We start from the raw sequence: 19,305 nt of genomic DNA, 5'->3' as shown, positions 1-19,305 counted from the left end.
ACATAATACAGTTTCGAAACCAAATATTCCACTCGCATATACCCCTCTTTTTGCGGGCTCGTTTCACCCAGTCAACCCCTCTTGTGTCTTTTACGACGTCGTTGCTTCCGCGAACCAATTGCCTTTGTGGTATGGCCACCCATTATCACATGACATCATTTCCATCTCCATGTCAATTCATTCGATGTAATTAAAAATTGGCTAATAATAAAATAGAGTTTAATGGTGATAAACCAATTATACTGTAAATCACTCTTACATTGTCATTTAATCTTAATTCTTCATTAATATGATTTTTAATATATATACATATATATAAGTTATAATTAAGTGTATAATCATTTTTTTCTAATAAAATATTCATTTTTTTTAATTTAAATTACATGTATCATTTATGAAAGACAATTTTATTCAAACCTCATAGAATCACACCACAATTCTTCCTCCAAAATTTGCCTATTTTAAAGTGAAGATGTATATATAAATTAAAAAATAGAATACGCTCTAATTAAAAAGTCAATAGTTGAAAAATATAGTAAAGTCAAATATAATAATAATATTAATAATAATAATAATGAATTAATTCAAATTGATTCCCTCTTGAGAGAGAAGTCAAATCCAATTAGAAATTATCAACTATGATTTATTTATTGATTTGTATAATAATTAATTTATAAAATATATCTAAAATGATTTTTGATTAATTAACAGCATAAAAAAGTTGCACTGACCGGGTAAAAAATAAAGTTTGATTTATTTTAGCTTTAAAAAATTGAAATTTCATTCACACACAACTCATGAAGTATTTTCGTGTTTAATTAATTATAGCATCTAATTAAAAAATATTTATATCTAAAATTATTTTAGATTAATTAATAATATAAAAATGTTTATAATGATTTAAAAAAAATCTTAAAACTGATTTTTCATAAAATAAATAAACCAATTTATTTTAGCTTTAGAAATAATGAAATTTCATTCACACACAAATGATGAAGTTCTTCGTGTTTTATTTTGCTTAGGATGGATTTCATCATCAATAGAAAAAGTGCTTTAATTTGTTGTTCAACTCGTGGCTACAGAACTTGGACTTTTCTTTGTGTGAACTCCTAGTCAAATTCAGACCATTGCATTGTATGTGTCGTGTGTCGATTAATGATCAACTAGTTGTGATTTTTAAATCTCAAGTCAAAAATTTTTTTTATTAAACATTTTGTATGCTTAATAATGATCATTAAATTAATTGATAAGTGCTTTACACATTTTTGAATTATATGATTATGGTTACTACTTAAATTATAACTATTGTTCAGTCATCAGTGGAATTCATCTTTCTATAATGGTGGATTGTACGTATTAGAGTGATGGGATACAATAACAAACTAAACATTTCTTAATTTTTTTTAAATAATAATAAGAAAAAATAAACACGTTCACACACACAAAAAAAAGATAAACAAAGGGAAATATACGAGTTTCACATCAAGACAGATTATTAATTAAAAATAGAGTGTCGAATAAAATATTGCTAATATTTTTTAATATAGGAATATTTAATTTGACAATAATTACGTACATATCATTCGAATGAAATTAAATTTTATTTTCGTAAGTAACATCTTGTTAAGCCTGATCAGACAATTTTTTTATATATAAATTAGTCATTAACAAAAGATTATGAAACATAAAATAAATAAAGGGATAAACAGTTTTCTATTTAGAAAGGAGAATTCGTTTAAAAGACGAAGAAAAAATCCGCTACTATCTAAGCTGATAAATAAGGATCCGTTTGTTTATTTTTGTTAAGTGATTATAAAATTATGTAAAAGGTCATTATCTTTTAGACATCATATATAAATCAAATTTATTTTTCATTCAATTTTAATTATAAAAAATACTTTGAACTTAATTTTTACATTATTAGATATATTAATATAAAATTTATTTTTTCTAAAAAAATACAGTAAAAGAAACAAAGTATATGTATATCTCAAAAAACATGAATGAACAAAAACTTATATTTTTTGAAACTTATTAAAAATATTTTTGTTTAAAAAACAATTTCATTTCCTTCCTATTAATTTCACTTTCATCTATCACAGGTGTCTATTTTTAACAATATCATTAACATATTAAGATCTGTTTATTATTTTATTTTAAAAAGTATATCCAAATAATTTAAAATATATCTTAAATGCAATTAAAAAATAATAAAATAATTTTTAATAAAAAGAAAGTATATGAGATTTCTTATTTAACACACACCCAACTCATTCCTCTTTTATTAGGTCGGCCCATTTTTGTGATAAAATGATATGTTCAGTCATAATTTCATATTTAAGTCGGAAATTGACTCTCTAGATTTTAATTAAAGAATCAAAATGTAAAATTACTTGTGTCAATAACTTTTACTTAAAAAATTAAATTTTAAATACATTTTGATAATATATGTTTTTACTCCTGGAATGTATGACTTTTTGTCTTGAGTCATAGAGTAAAAATGTTTTTCAACCCAATGAATAAAAAATTAATCTCAAACTTATGACTAATTTTGATTTGTATTCTCTGAGAATATTTTGTTAGTTATATTTTTTTATTGTCAGATACTAGCTATTAATATTTTTATTTTATTAGTAGAGAAGATTAAATTCGTGATATTTTTCATTTTCTTTTTTCTTAATCATTTAATTCACTTTATATATCTTATTTTGTTAGTTTTGATTCTTGTGAAATTTGAATTTTTTTTACAAATAATCTTTGTGATCACTTATTAATGATAAGACACTTACATTATATGCTATCTAATAATGGTCATTAATATAACATAATTATATGCATGGCACACCATTAGTTAACAATCATAAATATATTTAGTTTAATCGATTGACTGAGTTTAAAATATTTTCAATTTTATTATACTCGTCTTCAATTCTTATGGACAAGAAAAATGATGATAGATATAATTTTTTAAAATTTTAAAATTTATAAAGATAAAAATAATAATAAATTTTTAAATTAAATTAAATTTAATTATATTTATAAAATTCTAAAAAAATAAGTTTAATTGTCATGTATTATTTTAAGAATAAATTTTAAGATAATTATTATAAAAATTAACACATTTATTATATTTTTATATTACAATATTATTAGTGTAAAGAATTTAATAATTTTATCTATTATTAATTTTTATTAAATAACTTGATTAATTACTTTTGATAGAATCTCTTCTTTTAATTATGCTTTTTCTATTTACAAAGTTTGACCTTGAGATATTACTAAAAGAATGGATACTAGTGTTTGTTAATTAGAAATGTCTTGAAAAATTTAAACATGATATCTAGTGTAAATATTCATATTATTGGTGTACTTTAATTAAAGGGTTAAATATGATTTTGATCCTTTAAATATTAATTATTTAGATTTATTAGTCTTTCAAAATAATTGCATTGCATTTAATCCTTAAAATTTTCAAAATTCTCTTTTTACATACTTTGTTTAACTCTGTTAGGTTAATATTTTATATTAAATGTAACTTACTTCTACCTACTACAAACATTATTATTCCAAAGCCACATGCTATTATTTTAGGATGAATAAGCCATTGAATAAATATTTAAAGGATTAAAATCATATTAAACTCTTAATTAAATTCCAAAAAATATATTTATTTTTTTCAATAGTACTACGTCAATACCGACCCAATATAAGTAGAAATGGTTGACAAATCATCCCGGCCACTTTTCAATTGGTGGATAAATAATTAAATAAAAAAGTAGAAATCAAGTCAATTAAGTGTGTATTTAATTTAATTTAATTCAAAAATTATAAATTATAATTTTTAATTTCAAAAAATAAGAAATTATTTATTTCTATTTAAATTATTTCAAAATAGTATCAAGTGAATTTTGTCGATTTTCGTTGAAAGCTTTTCATACAATTAAGTTTTCTTGTTTACTTTTACAAAAACAAAACAAATAATTTGACAGTAATCAATTAATTCAAACTCTTTATATATATATAGAAATCGAATAGGATACTAAAAAAAACTATAATTCTCACGTATCCTACTCAACACCGTAGCTTTTAATTAATTAAAACACATTTAATCATACGGTCGCCATTCTCATCTCTCTCTCTCTCTCTCTCTCTATATATATATATATATATATATTGATAACTAAAATCGATGGGTGTATATTTCATAAAACTAACTAATAGATAAACTAGCGCCAATTTAAATGCCTAAAAAACTAGTTGGGAACTAATTTATAAATATCTGAAATATGTTTTTATCCTAAAAAGTTGTTTGGATTTTATATTTGGTCATTAATAAAAAAGAATTTAGTCTTGTTTTTTATTTTATATTTTGTTACGCTAGTTCATTATATTCTAATTTATCATGGCAACTTATTAAAAAAAAATACGTAAATCTATATAATTTCTATATATAAAAAATCTTTAATTTTTGTTTTGGGGGAGAAGGCGTACGTGGGACAGAAAAGAAAGTAAGTGTGACAAGAAATTCGCCAAAATGGATGAGCTGCCTGCGAATATTGTGTGTTACACTTGCAAAGAGATGTCCACTGTTTGGCTCACGGTGAACCTTGGTGTGTTGAAGACTTTGAATCAATGTCACGTATTCTTGGGTAGTTTAGAAATCTGCCTTATGTGAATTGAGGATGCCACATTAATTATTTTTACATTTTTTATGTTAGTTATAGTTTGAATAAATTTGAGATGATTTTTTTTATATATAGAAACTCATTTATTTTATTTCATTCATAATATACAAGAGACAAAATACAAGATGATATATTAAGTTGTTAGTCTAAATATTATTAAATTTGATTATTTTAAGTAATGATTTATGTTCAAGGCTTGTGAATCAAAAAATGTGATTGAAATTTTTTTTTTATTAAAAGTGATTGGTCAGATTTTTTAATAAAGATTAATAATTGATCAAGTTAATAAATATCTCATATTAATAAAAAAATACAAATTAATATATAATTGAAAATTTATACATTAACATAAGATCTTGGTACTTTTGCTGAATAACAAGTTTAGAGAGGCTTTACATTTTAATAAAAGATTATGAGATCTGAGATGATTTATGTATCAAGAAAATTCTACTAATATGTTAGTGGCATTTTTTTTATATTTTTCATCAAAGATTTTGTTTATGATTAATTATAATTTATTTAAAATTATTAATTTTGGTAGGTTTGGCTTTTTATTTAATATAAATAGGAGAGATAATCATGAGAAATAAAAGTTATAAAATAATGATTTCCAATAAGTTTCTAATTATTCATAAAAAAAATTAAAAAGAGAGTGCCAAAAAGAAAAAGTATCCCTAATATTTTTCATTAAATATATATGTCATGTATTTTGCAAAAATATTAGTTAACTGCTAATATTAATAAGAGTTATTTATTACTACGTGTCTATATATATGTTTTAGTTATTTTACGGTTACCGGGGCAGACTAACATGTTATTGTATATATGTTAAATTGTAGTTTTAGACTTTTATTGTTCTTAATTTTTTAAATCTATAATTTTATTTATTTATTTATTTACTTGAAATTAGTAAAATTTAATTAACTTTCTTAATTAATATAAAATTAATTATTTTTACTTATGTATAAGTTGAAAATAAAATATTTATCCATTCTATAAATATATTATAACTCGTATTTGTAAGATTTGGGCGTTTTGTTCATTCATAAATGAGTTTAGGCACCTCTTTTATACTTTTAAAATATTGGGTTAGATTTTTTAAAAGTTTAAAAGTAAATATTTTTATATGTATTTTTATTAAAAATAAAAGAAATATTTTTAATTAAAATACAATATAAAAATTGTGAATCTCAATTTTTCTTTTCATCCATTCTATTTTTCTTCCGCCAAACACTTCATAAAACAATATCATTATATAGCAAAGTGATAGCTTTAACAATTTACAAAATCCAAAGCACATAAATGTGGTTTCCTTTTTCAACTGTACTATATGATAGTATATATATAATATGACACTGTTGGTTCACATTTCTAGGTTGCGTTGTCTGATCCATTGACTTTTTTGCAACACCTGTCGTTGACTTTACTACGCGTGTCTTTCTAGTTTTAAGTCAGACGTAAACAAAATTCGAAAATTATTAAATACAATTTTTAATATTTTCATAATTTAATTAAATTTATTGATAGTATAATTTTTTTAAAAATCATCGTCTAATTACTATTACATAATAGAATTAAACTTATATTTTATATAATTAAAAGGCGGTGCATTAAATGAAATTTTATTTGATAATATTTATTTGTAATAAACTTCTTATTTTAATTTTATTTTATGTGAATAAGTATGAAAGAAAAAATTCATATTAAAAATACGGTAGGAGGATAACTTTTAAAAAGATAATATTTTACGTGCATACTCAAAGTCACATCACTTTATATTCATGTATATATGATTCAATGGGCGAGGTGCATTTTGATAGGTATTGAATGCAGGTTCAATTAAAATAATTTTTTGTGTCTAAGTAAAGAAAGATAATACTTATATCATAATTGGATGCATGTCCTGCATAACTCATTCAAACTTATTAGCTCATCAAATTTAATATATTTGTTATTATTAAAACTGAGATTTTTAAGGAATTAGTCATTTTTCATGTATTTGATTCTAATTTACAATGTACACGAGAAAAAGAAAAACAAAAAATATGATTTTTTTAATTAGTTAGACTTTCTCATTATCTAAAAGGTGATTGCCCATGTCATTTTAATAGTGCTAATAATGTCCAAGCATCCTAGCCTACTTTCATTACAAGAGCCTTCTCATTAGCTTCTCACATCCTTCTCTAAGGCAAGGATTCTCTTCTCAATAATCCGAACCTTCTCATTAGCTTTTCATAGTAAATATTTTTTTCTTTTAATTTCTTAATCAATATTTTTAGAACACTAGTTAATAAGATCTTTTTAAAAATATATTTGGTAAAATTTATTTTTAACCCACTAGAGTCAATCAAGTGGTGGAGGACTAGATTGGATATATGAAGACTTAAATTAGATCTCCTTCGTGTTATCATAAAGAAAAAGTAAAAAAAAAATATTTTGTTTGACAAATATAAAAATAATGTGAACTAGCAATACTTAGCATCATTTGTTTTTATATTTGTTGTATCGTTTATTACACGAGATTTATACTAATTATAAATACAATTGGGTATTTTCATAAATATTTCCAGCATACTAATAAATCATTGGTTTGAATCATATTGAATTCAATTTTAAATAAGATCTTATCTTCATGTTTTATGGATAAAAAAAATATAATTAAGAGATGGTTGAGACTCCACTAAAAAAGATGAATTAAATTTTTTTATAAAAATTAATCATTAATAAAAATAATAATAGATATTTTAGTTAATATAAAAGAAAAAAAAAATCACTGGCATGCCGTTTTGTTGCCCCTGTTTAGGAGAGCAATGATACGTACAATTGTGTTATGACATGTGTGCGCGTGTCATTCCCTTTGTATACTAGTACTTCATGTAGAGAGTACTAGGATCGTTTATTTCCAGATAAGTACTAGTAATAATTAATTGAACATATTCATAATCTCTGAAGCCTTCCTTTTAATTGCCCCTATTTAAGATAGCAGGCATCTCTGGCTTATATCTAGGATGTAACCGTTTGGATATTTTCTATAAAGATGTGGATATACACTGTATTTAATGTAACTTTATTTCTTGTTTCTTGTATTATATATGAACTTCAACCTAGTATTTTAAAAAGGATTCATGGCCATGATGCCATTTACTTTGATGCTCGTGGAGGTCAACCTTCGTGCCACTATTGCAGGTATCAAAATCCGTATGAATCGTCATTGGGCGGCTTGCTGTCCCTGTATATATACATAGTCAACACTATTTTTTTAGAACAAGTTAAGCATGTGCAAATTGTTTGACAAAACTTGGTGCTTTGTAAGGGAAACATGAAATATACTCCTGAGAGAACTGGGTTAATACCTCTTAAAATATATATTAGAAGTTATATAACATATTGACTAATAAAAAAAAATTCCATTAGAGGCTGATAAAAACAATATGAAATCACACATCTTATAAAATATTGTTCACAGTTTTATATCACAAGCCACATTTTAAATTTACTTATAAAATTATACTCCATGTTTTGGTGAATTGGGACTGATTATATATTCTGAATCATGTTATGAATAAATTAATGTTCCAACTTAATTATTTGAATTAATTCATGATTTTTTTACTAGGCCAGCCGGGCTAGCTATGCCCCCACTCTCTCTTTCTCCACCCATGATATATATTTTATCACAACAAATTTGGTGAATCGATGATGACAGGTAGAAAAATTAACTGAAAATACAATATATTTTATTGGAGAGAGTGAAATGAACCTTTCGAATTGTAGAAAAGGAATGATTAACATTTCCATTATGGGTGATGCCAATTCAATTACAAAAATGAAAATGAAATGGCCTCATTCTGTGATCCACACTTCCTCGTATCTTTCTTTCGGCGATTGAAAAGTATAACATATGAAGCCACTAGCGTTTTGAAACTAAAATTACAGGATTTACATTTTTGCCATAATTAATTTAAAGTGAAAATAAAAAATATTGAAAAACAACGACACAAAAAAATTCTAAATATAAGGAAAATTTTGTTTGATTGGCTTCGAGTTTTATCAAGTGATAAGCCACCAGAATACAAATAAAATTTCAGTTCCAGTGTTAAAAAGTATGATGCATCTGATCAATTTGTTTCCAATAAGAAAAGGCTCTAAAATCTAAAACACTTGACAGAACAACATAATTAAGTTTTCATACTTTCATTGCAGTTGAGGCATATAGCTAATCAGCATTGCACAGTCCACTAAGTAAAGTGTCGTTACTGTATAACTATAAATCAAGAGTATATGGACCAAATCATAAGTCAACTCTTATATACAGATTGGATCTTATAAATTCTGTTCCATATGATCAATACCTATTGTGTCGCTAACAGAAATTGATCTTGCTGTAATTAATGCACGCGTGATCCCCTAAAATGACACCAAGTAATGTATTCTGACCAAACAAATTGATCATAGCACTGCACAAGGCCACATAAACACAAATAAACGAGTAATGAGAAGGACATTTGCTCATTCGAAAACTCAAAACTAAATACGTAACAAGATGGAAACAATTGCAATTGATTGAAGAGGAGGAAGACGTTAAAGTGGTCGGAGTAAATAGAATATTTTAGAAAGTGCGCAACTGATCTTCTAACTGAATGATCATTAATTATATGCATCTCTATATCAGAGTTGGAAAAAAATCTATGTATAAAAGAGATTAACAATGGTAGACTAACAAAAAAAAACGAACTTAAGAATCTCAGCTACACTTTTAGTCCATGATTATTTTGAGAAGTCTTCACTAAAATTGCTTGGGGATAAAAGCTTCAACATCAGTCTCAAAATGGGAATTACCGCAAATTCACTGTACACCAGGTAATATCATCAGAAAGAGTTAGGAGGGTGAATAAATTGTGCCCATAAATTAACAAAAACTTTAACAAATTGCAAAAAAAAATAATAATTGAAAAATTAGTGGGACCATCTAATTCCCTCCATTTGAGAACCATACAAAAAAGAAAACTTTACTGTCCATGCACAGTGATTTTACCCACTTCAAGTAGGATGTTTCTTCTGCAAAATATGAGTGATTTGTAACAAACAAAATGCAAACAATAAAATTTCTATTCTTTTCATAGGTAACGTATGAAGCTTTGGTTTTTTAAAACCAAATCAATCAATGTCCTGTGATCCTAGTAGGGTAAGATTTTGTTGTTGTGTCCAATTTTCTACATACTCAAACTTTTCTATACGTTAATACATTCCATGACAATTTTATATGACTTTGGTGTTAGCATGTGGATATTAGAACGCAGACATCGGTATCTTGCCAGTGGTTCTGAAATCTTTTCGCCTGAAAGAACAGCAATTTCAACGGTCGCGTTTGTAAGTTTGTTTGCACTTCGGAGTGGAATTGTGGGCACGTGTGCGTGTGGTAGAAAATAATTATCATGGCCAATGTTTGATTCAATCATTTTCGAACTGTGTCAATGTGTCATTAAATCCTATTAATTTGACAATTTCCCTTGCATTTTGTATACCAACCCACCACTGAAAATGTGTCTAATGATCTTCTACCATGCGTGTAACGTTTGTCCACAAATGGAATTCCAAGGTAAAAGTTGGTATTTATATAGAAATATATTATATAGACTTCATTGTATAGAGAAAACAATTTATAATTAATTGATGCTGAAATAATTTTGAAGATCAGTTTACCACGTTACAAAATTTTGTTTGTCTTTAAAAAAATTTGTTTGTACTTTGGAAATAATTTTGTTTGATGCTGTCAAATTAGCTCACATCACATGGCAGACATTCGATGCGTTTTACATTGTATTGAGTGAAGACTTGCCTTTTGTATCCTTGTACAGTTCTGCGGTTATGATAATTTCAGCGCAGCAAAATAAAAAAACAAAAAAAGACAAATAAAATAAATTGAAAAGACACTTAAAATAGTGGAATTGTACATCAAGGATAGCCACAGGCCTCCCTGACAGAATCTATTCAAAGGCAAAAAGAGAACGGAAAGAAGAAGAATGGCTGGAACTGGAACGTAAAGATGCTTTCTTTTACATATTCTTCAAGTGTCAAGCTGTTCACTGTTCATTAATTTACGACCCAAAGCCAAATGACTGTTTGCATTTCCAACCCTAGCTAGGTTTTTAGTTCTACTTTGAATCTTGTGATTTGTTATATTTTGTTTGGAAACTAAATCCACCAGTAAAATTAAGATTTAAATATGATTTTAATTCTTTCATAACTTAGTAATTTATTATAGTTATCTTTGTATATTGCATATGTAGACCACCGTAGCCAACCGAGGCTTAGTGGGAAGCATAATGAAGAGAGAAACCATACACCCACCCATTAAAGTATATATATATATATATATATATTCTGCCACGCTATTTTTCTCCATTTACTTACCAAGTGGAATGCAATTGAACTTCTTCTAAAGTGGGGGTGATAATTTAATTAATTTATTTACTAAACATCTAATTTATTTATGTATAAATTCAATTTATTTATGTAATTATAAAAACCCAACTTAATGCTTTAGTTAGACTATTAACATTTGTTATTGGATATATAATAAATAATCTTATATTTTTTTTAACCGCAACAATTAGGATTTTGTAATCAACTGGATTAAGTGGTCAAAAGTTTATTAATTAAGCATAGGTCTATATATAAGGGAGGATTCCTAGATTTTACGTTATTTAAAAATAAAAATATTAAACTGTAATTTATAAAACCATTTTTTAAAAAAATTAATATAATATATATTTTAAAAAACATGGGTCTGGATTAGTTAGACATTATTTTATTAAATAAGTCATAAATAAATTATTTTTGAAAGAATAAAACTTAGATATAGTTTTTAAAAATATTTTTTTAGTGTAAAACTTAAAATTGAAGAACAAAATAAAAACACTTAACAAACAAAAGCACTGAAGAAGTTGCATTTAAGTTTTGTCATTTTTGAAACATTTGTTAACGAGTCACAAACATAAAAAATAACTAAAATTTATTTTTAATAGTCCACAACTTCAATTTGTACCTGGAGAATTCGGTTATGCCATGGCACAAAGAATGGTGACGGTCCATATTGGAGGCGGAATCTACCTGGGATATTAATGAAAGAAGAGAAAACCTTAGATTCATGGAAGTAGAACAAGAACAGTAGAGAGCACTAATTAATTGGTTGTTAATAGTACTATCTCTCCACCTACCAAAAACTCTAAAAGTTCATCTTTACGTAATTGTGGCACACGCCAGTTTGCTCTCAAATACAAGCCAGAAATAAAAAAGTATGGAAACCACTATCCGTTTGATTTCAAAAAGAAAATGAAGTTTAATTACTCATTTGCTTTTATAACAGTAACAAATTTCTTTAGTTCCTATACTTCAAATTTTTTATTTTAGTCCTAATACATATTTTTTTATTCTTCTAATTTCATCATAGCAATTAAAAATGATTAAAATGATATGTATAAGGAATAGTGATTGATATATATATATATATATATATATATTCAGTTTTTCAAAGTCGAGTGCATTTTCACTCCTCAAAATTAAAGATATAAAATGAATTAGATAATTAAAATAAAAAGAAAGAAAAAAAAGATCGCAGTTTCAAATTTTTTTTCCTAATAAAAACTAATAATATTAATAATTAGTATTTATTGATGATTTTTTTTTTCACTCCTCAAGACTAAGTAGATTCACCACTAATTTTGTAACTACACAAAACAAATGAGTAATTAAATAATAAAAAATTATTAAATAAGACATACTATCCGTAATTCCGTATGATTTGGAAAAAGAGACATGGTCAGTACAAAAAGGTTTTTATTTTATTTAAAAGTAATTATAAAATATAAAAAAAAAAAAGAGAGAGAGACGAAATATAGTGGAAAAATAAAAAAGATATTAATTAGTAAATTAAAGTCTAACGAATCAATTCACTAAGGTTGATCTAAGTGAGAAAATTTAGATAACATAAAGACTTGTATTCAATTTTTATTATCGTCATTATAAAAAAAATAAAGTCTAATTAATCAGAGACAACTTGAGAGTTGACAGAACTAAAAAAAAGATCAAAATATTATGGGTATTAATCTGTCGTCTTCAGCAATTCAGGTTGGTAGATATCTACAATTTCAAGCTTAGAAACCATACGTAGAAAGTGGTTTGGACTTGGGATGCAGTACTTTGTAAAAATGTCCACTATGTTTTGTTCGTTTGTGAACTACTGGATTAGCTACTCTGTCAAAATAAATCACTGATTATCTCTTACATTGGAATGCAACTCTCAAGTAGCAGCAGCAATCATTTTTTAATTCTGCTTTCGATAAGGTGTTACTGTGACTTATTTCAAGGAATCCCCAAGGTAAAACCAGTGACTCTACTCAATGATCTTCTGGAGTCAATTCAGCCCCTCAATCGACATTAATTAGTGAAGCCTCTTAGAGCTGTAAGAGGAAGATCCAGGGAAGTATAGCCCTTTCACAAATGTGACTTTCAAGTAATGAGATATATGTTGAGATTTTTTTTTGTTAAAATGTTGGCACATGGTATCTATCAATTTTGTCGATGATTAATTTTCGTTGAAGAACCTGATTGATTATCTTATAAGATCTTTTTACTCAATCATGTTTTTTTTTTATCCACAAAGTTTGAATCCTAAACTTTACTTTAAAAGACATATTTTAGTATCACTCATATCAACAACTTGTTATATGGAGCATCTTGACATGTGCAATGGTAGGTTGGAACTAAAATTGACTTAGTTATTGGATTACATAACCAATGTTAGGGTGAGTGGTGGTCAGGTATAGAGCATCCTGCCAATATAACATCAGAATAAGGAGGACTAGAATCATGCTGAATCCAAATGTTGGCTAGTTTACAGCCTAAGACCCCAAAAATTGTCTTTGGCAAAGATATATGCCATCAAGAGAATAGGCAACCTCCAATCTTAGGGGAAAAAAAATGAGAAAGCCAATGTCTTTGATACCAAAATGCTTATCTAGCTAGAGTATGAAAATCCATGAAAATTAAACGATTTTTAAACATTTTTTTGCTGAATAATATGACTTTAGCATTCTTTCATTTAAATCACATATTGGGTAAGTATATTTATTTTTTCCATTTCAATTTTTTCTTAAGATAAAAATAAGAAGAAGAAAAAAACTGACGAATTAAGAGTGTATTAACTATCAAAGAAGTAAGTAGCATAAGAATATATATTTTTATCGTTATTTATAATATAATTTTATTTTTTTAGAAAATTATAGAGGTTTTTTATACCAGTAATCTTTATTCTTTTGTATTGGTAACCAGTAACTACCATGGATTTAGACGGGTTATATTGTCTTCTTTTTTTTTTGGTCCGTGGTTATTGTCTTATCAGACCTATACAATTTTACTCATTTTAATGAGATATGATATAAAATTCCGAAAGAGTTGTAGTCATTAGTAAATCACTCGTCGACCTTTATTTGTTTTGGGTATCCGACCCCGTTTGTTTTGGAAGTCACTTATTCGTGGACTGGGCTAAATCAGGATTTTCTTCCTGCACCCAACAATTTTTTCAATACACCCAACAATAAGAGAAAAAACTAAAAATACCCTTACATATAACCCATACAAATTGGCAATACATATGTGACTTTTGCGTTATTAACACGACACTCTAACCAACTAAGCTAATAGATCAATTATGTTAAAAAAAATTAATGTCGATATATATATATATATATATATATATATATATATCAATAAAAATTTTAATATATATTTAATATATATAAGCTTACATAATAAATTTTGTAATAATTAATTTTTATCTAATAATATTTTTTACATATATAAATTTTAAATATAAGTTTACATATAAATTTAGTAAAAATTTATATATGTAAAATAATACATTATTGGATCAAAATTAATTATTATAAAATTTATTATGTAAAATTATATGTGTATTAAATATACATAAGAAATTTTAGTATTATATATATTGACATTAATTATTTTTTAACATAATTAGCTTATTAACTCAATTAGTTAGAGTATTATGTTAATAACACAAAATTAAGTGGACATTCGGTGAAAGCCCATTACCTCCATGAGAGCCCAGTGATAAAAAAAGTCGTGCTAACCCAGAAACGAGGAACAAACAAATGTTCAAATAATTTAGATGGTACACAAAATGTGAAAATGGGATTTCATGATATTGACATGGACAACAATTACTGCTATTCTCCAAACAAGATAGTTAGAGATGTTAAAAAACAATGGTCCTAACAAGTGTCTCATGTCTGAATAAAATCGCCTCCAATCTTACCTACGATAAAGAAAAGAAATACGTTTTAATTGGCCACAAAAAGAAGAGAAAAAAAAATACCTTTATTTCTCCCAAGGACGCGCTACCTTTATAAGGAAATTGGAATGAGCCCAAGGGCCAACCCATTTTAACTTTGTGGGGGGACTGGGGATGATTTAAGATTGACGAAAGTGAAATAAAGGATAAAAAATAACATAAATAAAAAGAAAATAGGTGGAAAAAAAATCCTTCACTTGTTTGAACTTTTTATAATTATCTTCTTAGAATAAATTATACAAAAAAACATGGTATAATAACTAGGAAAAGTAAATTTAACTTGAAGTCTTGAAATTTATTATCATATTCTTTTTATCAATATAAAGCTATTTATTTCAATTTTTAAGTTATAAAATACTTTATTTCTAACACTTAAAACAAAAGGAAAATGCAACCTGTTTTGCTATATTGAGGAAAAAAATTTCCCTTTTAAAATATCATTCTTATCCCTTTATTTCCTATTTTATATATATATATATATATATATATATATATATATATATATATATATATATATATATATAATAGAAAGGGGATATTTCTCCCATGTATCATTTCTTTCCTTAATATAAACAAGTCAATTAAACAGGTAATATCTCTTCTTGACTTTATTTACAATCTTAGAATTAGTGAAACATGCAGTCATCCGATTTGCATCATCTTTTCTTTTCTTGGAAAAGATTCACCAAGAAAAAGAAAATCTTGGAAAGATGTCTACCTTGATTAAGTAGAATGCAAACAACTTGTCAAATGAGTTAAAGAGAAAAGGAGCAAATAAAACCAAATTGATGTCGAACTTTTTAAAAAATGTGGTGTATGTACTCAAAGTCATAGCTTCTCTTATGAAAGTACTTCTACTTGTTTATGGTAAGGGAAAGCTAGCAAGGGGCTATATCTATGAAGCAATATACAAGGCCAAGGAAACTGTTATGAAGTGTTTTAATACGACGTAGGCTATATCTTATGAATTGTTCGATGATGAAAGCAAAAGTTTAAATAATAATAAAAAAAACCCTTTGGTTGTAAAAACAAAGCTAAGTTCCCTTATGATGAAAGTTAGTAATAACAAATTATTTGCATGTAAGGAGATAGAAGAAAAGATTAAAAAAGGTTTTACTAAAAGAATATTGGAAATAAACATTGACAATAACTCTAGGGATAAAAAATTCTATCTTAAAAGCAAAGAGAATATTATTTTTAGTCCTAGGTAAACAAGGATAAATCATAATGTATCAAAAGGGACCAATTTTTTTTCACAATTATTTAAATATTTAATTTCTAATAAATACTCATTTAATAAATAATGAGTTTCACAAAAATATTTATTATTAGTTTTATGAAAAAAAACTATAAATAAGATGCACTACTAAAAAAATTAAGCAAACATCAAGTTAATACTCTTCATTTTTATTTTCTTATATAAATATATTAAGGGTCTTGAGAGAGGGGGAAAGATCCCTGCTTGCCCCCTTCCATTCGACCGCGTCCTTGGAGGGAGACTCTTGTTCCAATGAAAAAAGTTTTAATTTTAAGCGTTGGAACTCATTAAATATGATATTAAACGTTATTTCTATATCACCCAATAATGAAGCATGAAAGTGGGTTGCTTAGTGCTTTTAGCACTTTGACTATGCATTAGCTAGAAGTTTTCACTTATGTGATTTGATAAGATGATCTTCTCTTAACAATTGTCTCATTCGTTTCTACTTTTGTGTTAGGAGTGTTAATCGATAATTCCTTTTTCAATTAATAACAGTATTTATCACATCTCTTTATATTGAGTAATTAATTTCTCTAAAACTTCTGGGACATACTTCCTTATATTATTTAAAAATAAAGAAAAGTATTAACAACACATTTCTAATACATTTTTTTGAATAATTTTTATAATATTAATTAAAATTTATCAAAAATTACAAATTTTGATAGCTCTTATTTTTTATTTAATGAGTCTTTTTTATTTTGTAATTTTTAATAAATTTAAATTAATAGTGAAATATGTATTAGAAAGAATATATTAAAAAATATATTATTAGTATTCATCGATGAAGTAACTTAGACAAAGACACAATTAGAATATAAGAGAAGAAAATTCAATATGATTAGACATTATTGCCAATCTTTTCTATCTAGCTACTAAAAAGTTATCAGTACCATTTTTTTTAATAATTATTAGTACCATCTATTCCATCTTATATTTTTATGACTTTATTTATTACATTAAAATAAGATTGCATATTTTCTTATTTCAAGAATCCCATGGTATACACAAGGAAAGCAACTGCTCTATATTAAACTTTGTACGTTATTTTTACACTGCTTAATTGCGTTTTAATTATTAATAGTCAAAGAATATATATTTATTCAGAGACAGAGAATATATGATTGATAAACCGGTAGTACAGATCTCCTTAACTAAATTCATACATTCGTAAGCAACAAAGTTATTATCAACCAACATAAGAATATTACGATATTTCGTTGGGAAAATAAAATATGCCTGTACATCATCTTACGTCACTTATGGAAAAAAAAAGTTGAGTAATATTATTCTTACAAAGTTTTATTTCTAAAGAAACTAAATAAGAAAATGATTACTATCTAAGTTTTATTTTATCTGTTTAAATTAAAGTTAAATAAATATCTAAAGTTCATAAATTTCATGCACCACACTCAATCAAAAGTGATATCTAAAAAGATTATAAGAAGCATTTTTCAATATATACACTACTAAATAAATTTAGCTTTTCATTGTGGAACGAAGGTGAAACAAAGTAAAAAAAGAAGGAAGAAGTAGGAACAGAATATAACGTTTGATCCTAGTGATGAAAGAATTACAAAGTAAAAAATTGTTTACGAACAATTCGAAAAACAGAGAACTGGAAAACAGAGAGGCTGATTAAGAAGTCAAAGTCAAAAGCTGTTCTAGGTACTCAGCACCCAAATCCTCGAACACGAGCACATTTTGCGAAGTTCTGCTGAAGTCTAATTGTTCCCTCTGATCAACCTTGGTCTTCTTCTTAGAATTGGACTTTGTTCTCATAGTGTGTTTTCTCTTAAGAGCCAAAACAGGGGAGGAACCTTCTTCCCATGGCTTACTTGGCATGTCTTTAAGGGACTCCCTCACCACTTCCTCTGGGAAATTCAGCACCGCAAGAGACCCTCTTGTAGAAAACGCGGCTTGATCATAAGCCAAAGCCGCGGCTTCGGCCGTGTCAAAGGTTCCGATCCACACTCGAACGCCGTTTCGAGTGGAATCTCTTATCTCGGCCGCGAATTTCCCCCACGGCCTCTTCCTCACTCCTCTGTACATCCTGGGCTCCTTGGCAACTTGTTGTGAAGGTAGTGGTGGTGATGGTGGTGGTGGTCGTACTTTTTTCACTTCCTTGTAAGTGGTGTTAGATGAGACTTCTTGTAACTCAACGCTACCAATACAACTGGAAACATTGGACGCTGAGGATGTTTCCTTGGTTTGTGATTGTGACGAATTGTCGCTCAAGTTGTTGAAGATATCATCCAAAACAAAGTTGTAGTCCCAAGAAAAAGTGTCTCCAAAAATAGAGGAGTTTTCTGGGAAGAAACTAAGGTTTTGGTTTAGGAAAAAAGTGGAATCAAAATCTAAATCCATCTCTTGGAATGGAAGTGCACACAACAATTTTGATGTTTGAAGTTTTGTAGTGGTAGCTAGTTAAGTGTCACTAAATTGTGTGTGCGTTTTTTAAGTTTGAGTGAACATATATCTAAAGGGGTTGCACTTGCCTCCTTTATATACCCGTAGAAAAGGAGGAGGAAAGAAAAGGACTTGAAATTTGTGGATGGATAAATCATTTGAATTAAAATATTAATAAGTTAGTTATGGTGAAACAGTGAAGTTTATATTGTTGGGCAAAGAGGATGGATAGATGGATAGATGTCTTTGAATAATTATAATTATCATCATTTGCTTGCATTAAAGAAAAGAGGTAGTGCCTAAATTGGAGCCGTAAATCCTTTTCGGCACATAAAAAAGGATATGTATATAAATTAATTTAGGCACGTGAGTCAAACAAACAATCAAGTCACGTGGGCAACTCCTCCAATGGAAAACAAGGTGGGACTGAGTTGGCCAATGACCATTTGGAATGGGAGCGAATAGATTTGGGTCACATTATTATAGTACTTGTCTTTATAATTTTGTTTGAAAAAAAGTTATGGGAGTTGGCCTATTTCAAATATGAATTAATTTTTTTACACAACAAAAAATAT

The 19,305-nt window shown here is 26.7% G+C and overlaps 1 protein-coding gene across 1 annotated transcript; it reads right to left on the bottom strand.

Moving 5' to 3' along the window:
* Positions 1 to 17,843: 17,843 nt before the first annotated feature.
* On the bottom strand, positions 17,844 to 18,806 carry LOC114406921 (ethylene-responsive transcription factor 15-like). The gene has a single exon (XM_028369780.1). The coding sequence runs from the start codon at positions 18,686 to 18,688 to the stop codon at positions 17,960 to 17,962; it is 729 nt and encodes a 242-aa protein (XP_028225581.1). The 5' UTR covers positions 18,689 to 18,806; the 3' UTR covers positions 17,844 to 17,959.
* Between the last annotated feature and the right edge of the window lie 499 nt (positions 18,807 to 19,305).

Source organism: Glycine soja, chromosome 3, assembly GCF_004193775.1.
Source record: "Glycine soja cultivar W05 chromosome 3, ASM419377v2, whole genome shotgun sequence".
NCBI lineage: Eukaryota > Viridiplantae > Streptophyta > Magnoliopsida > Fabales > Fabaceae > Glycine > Glycine soja.
This window is presented reverse-complemented; position numbering and strand designations above follow the sequence as displayed.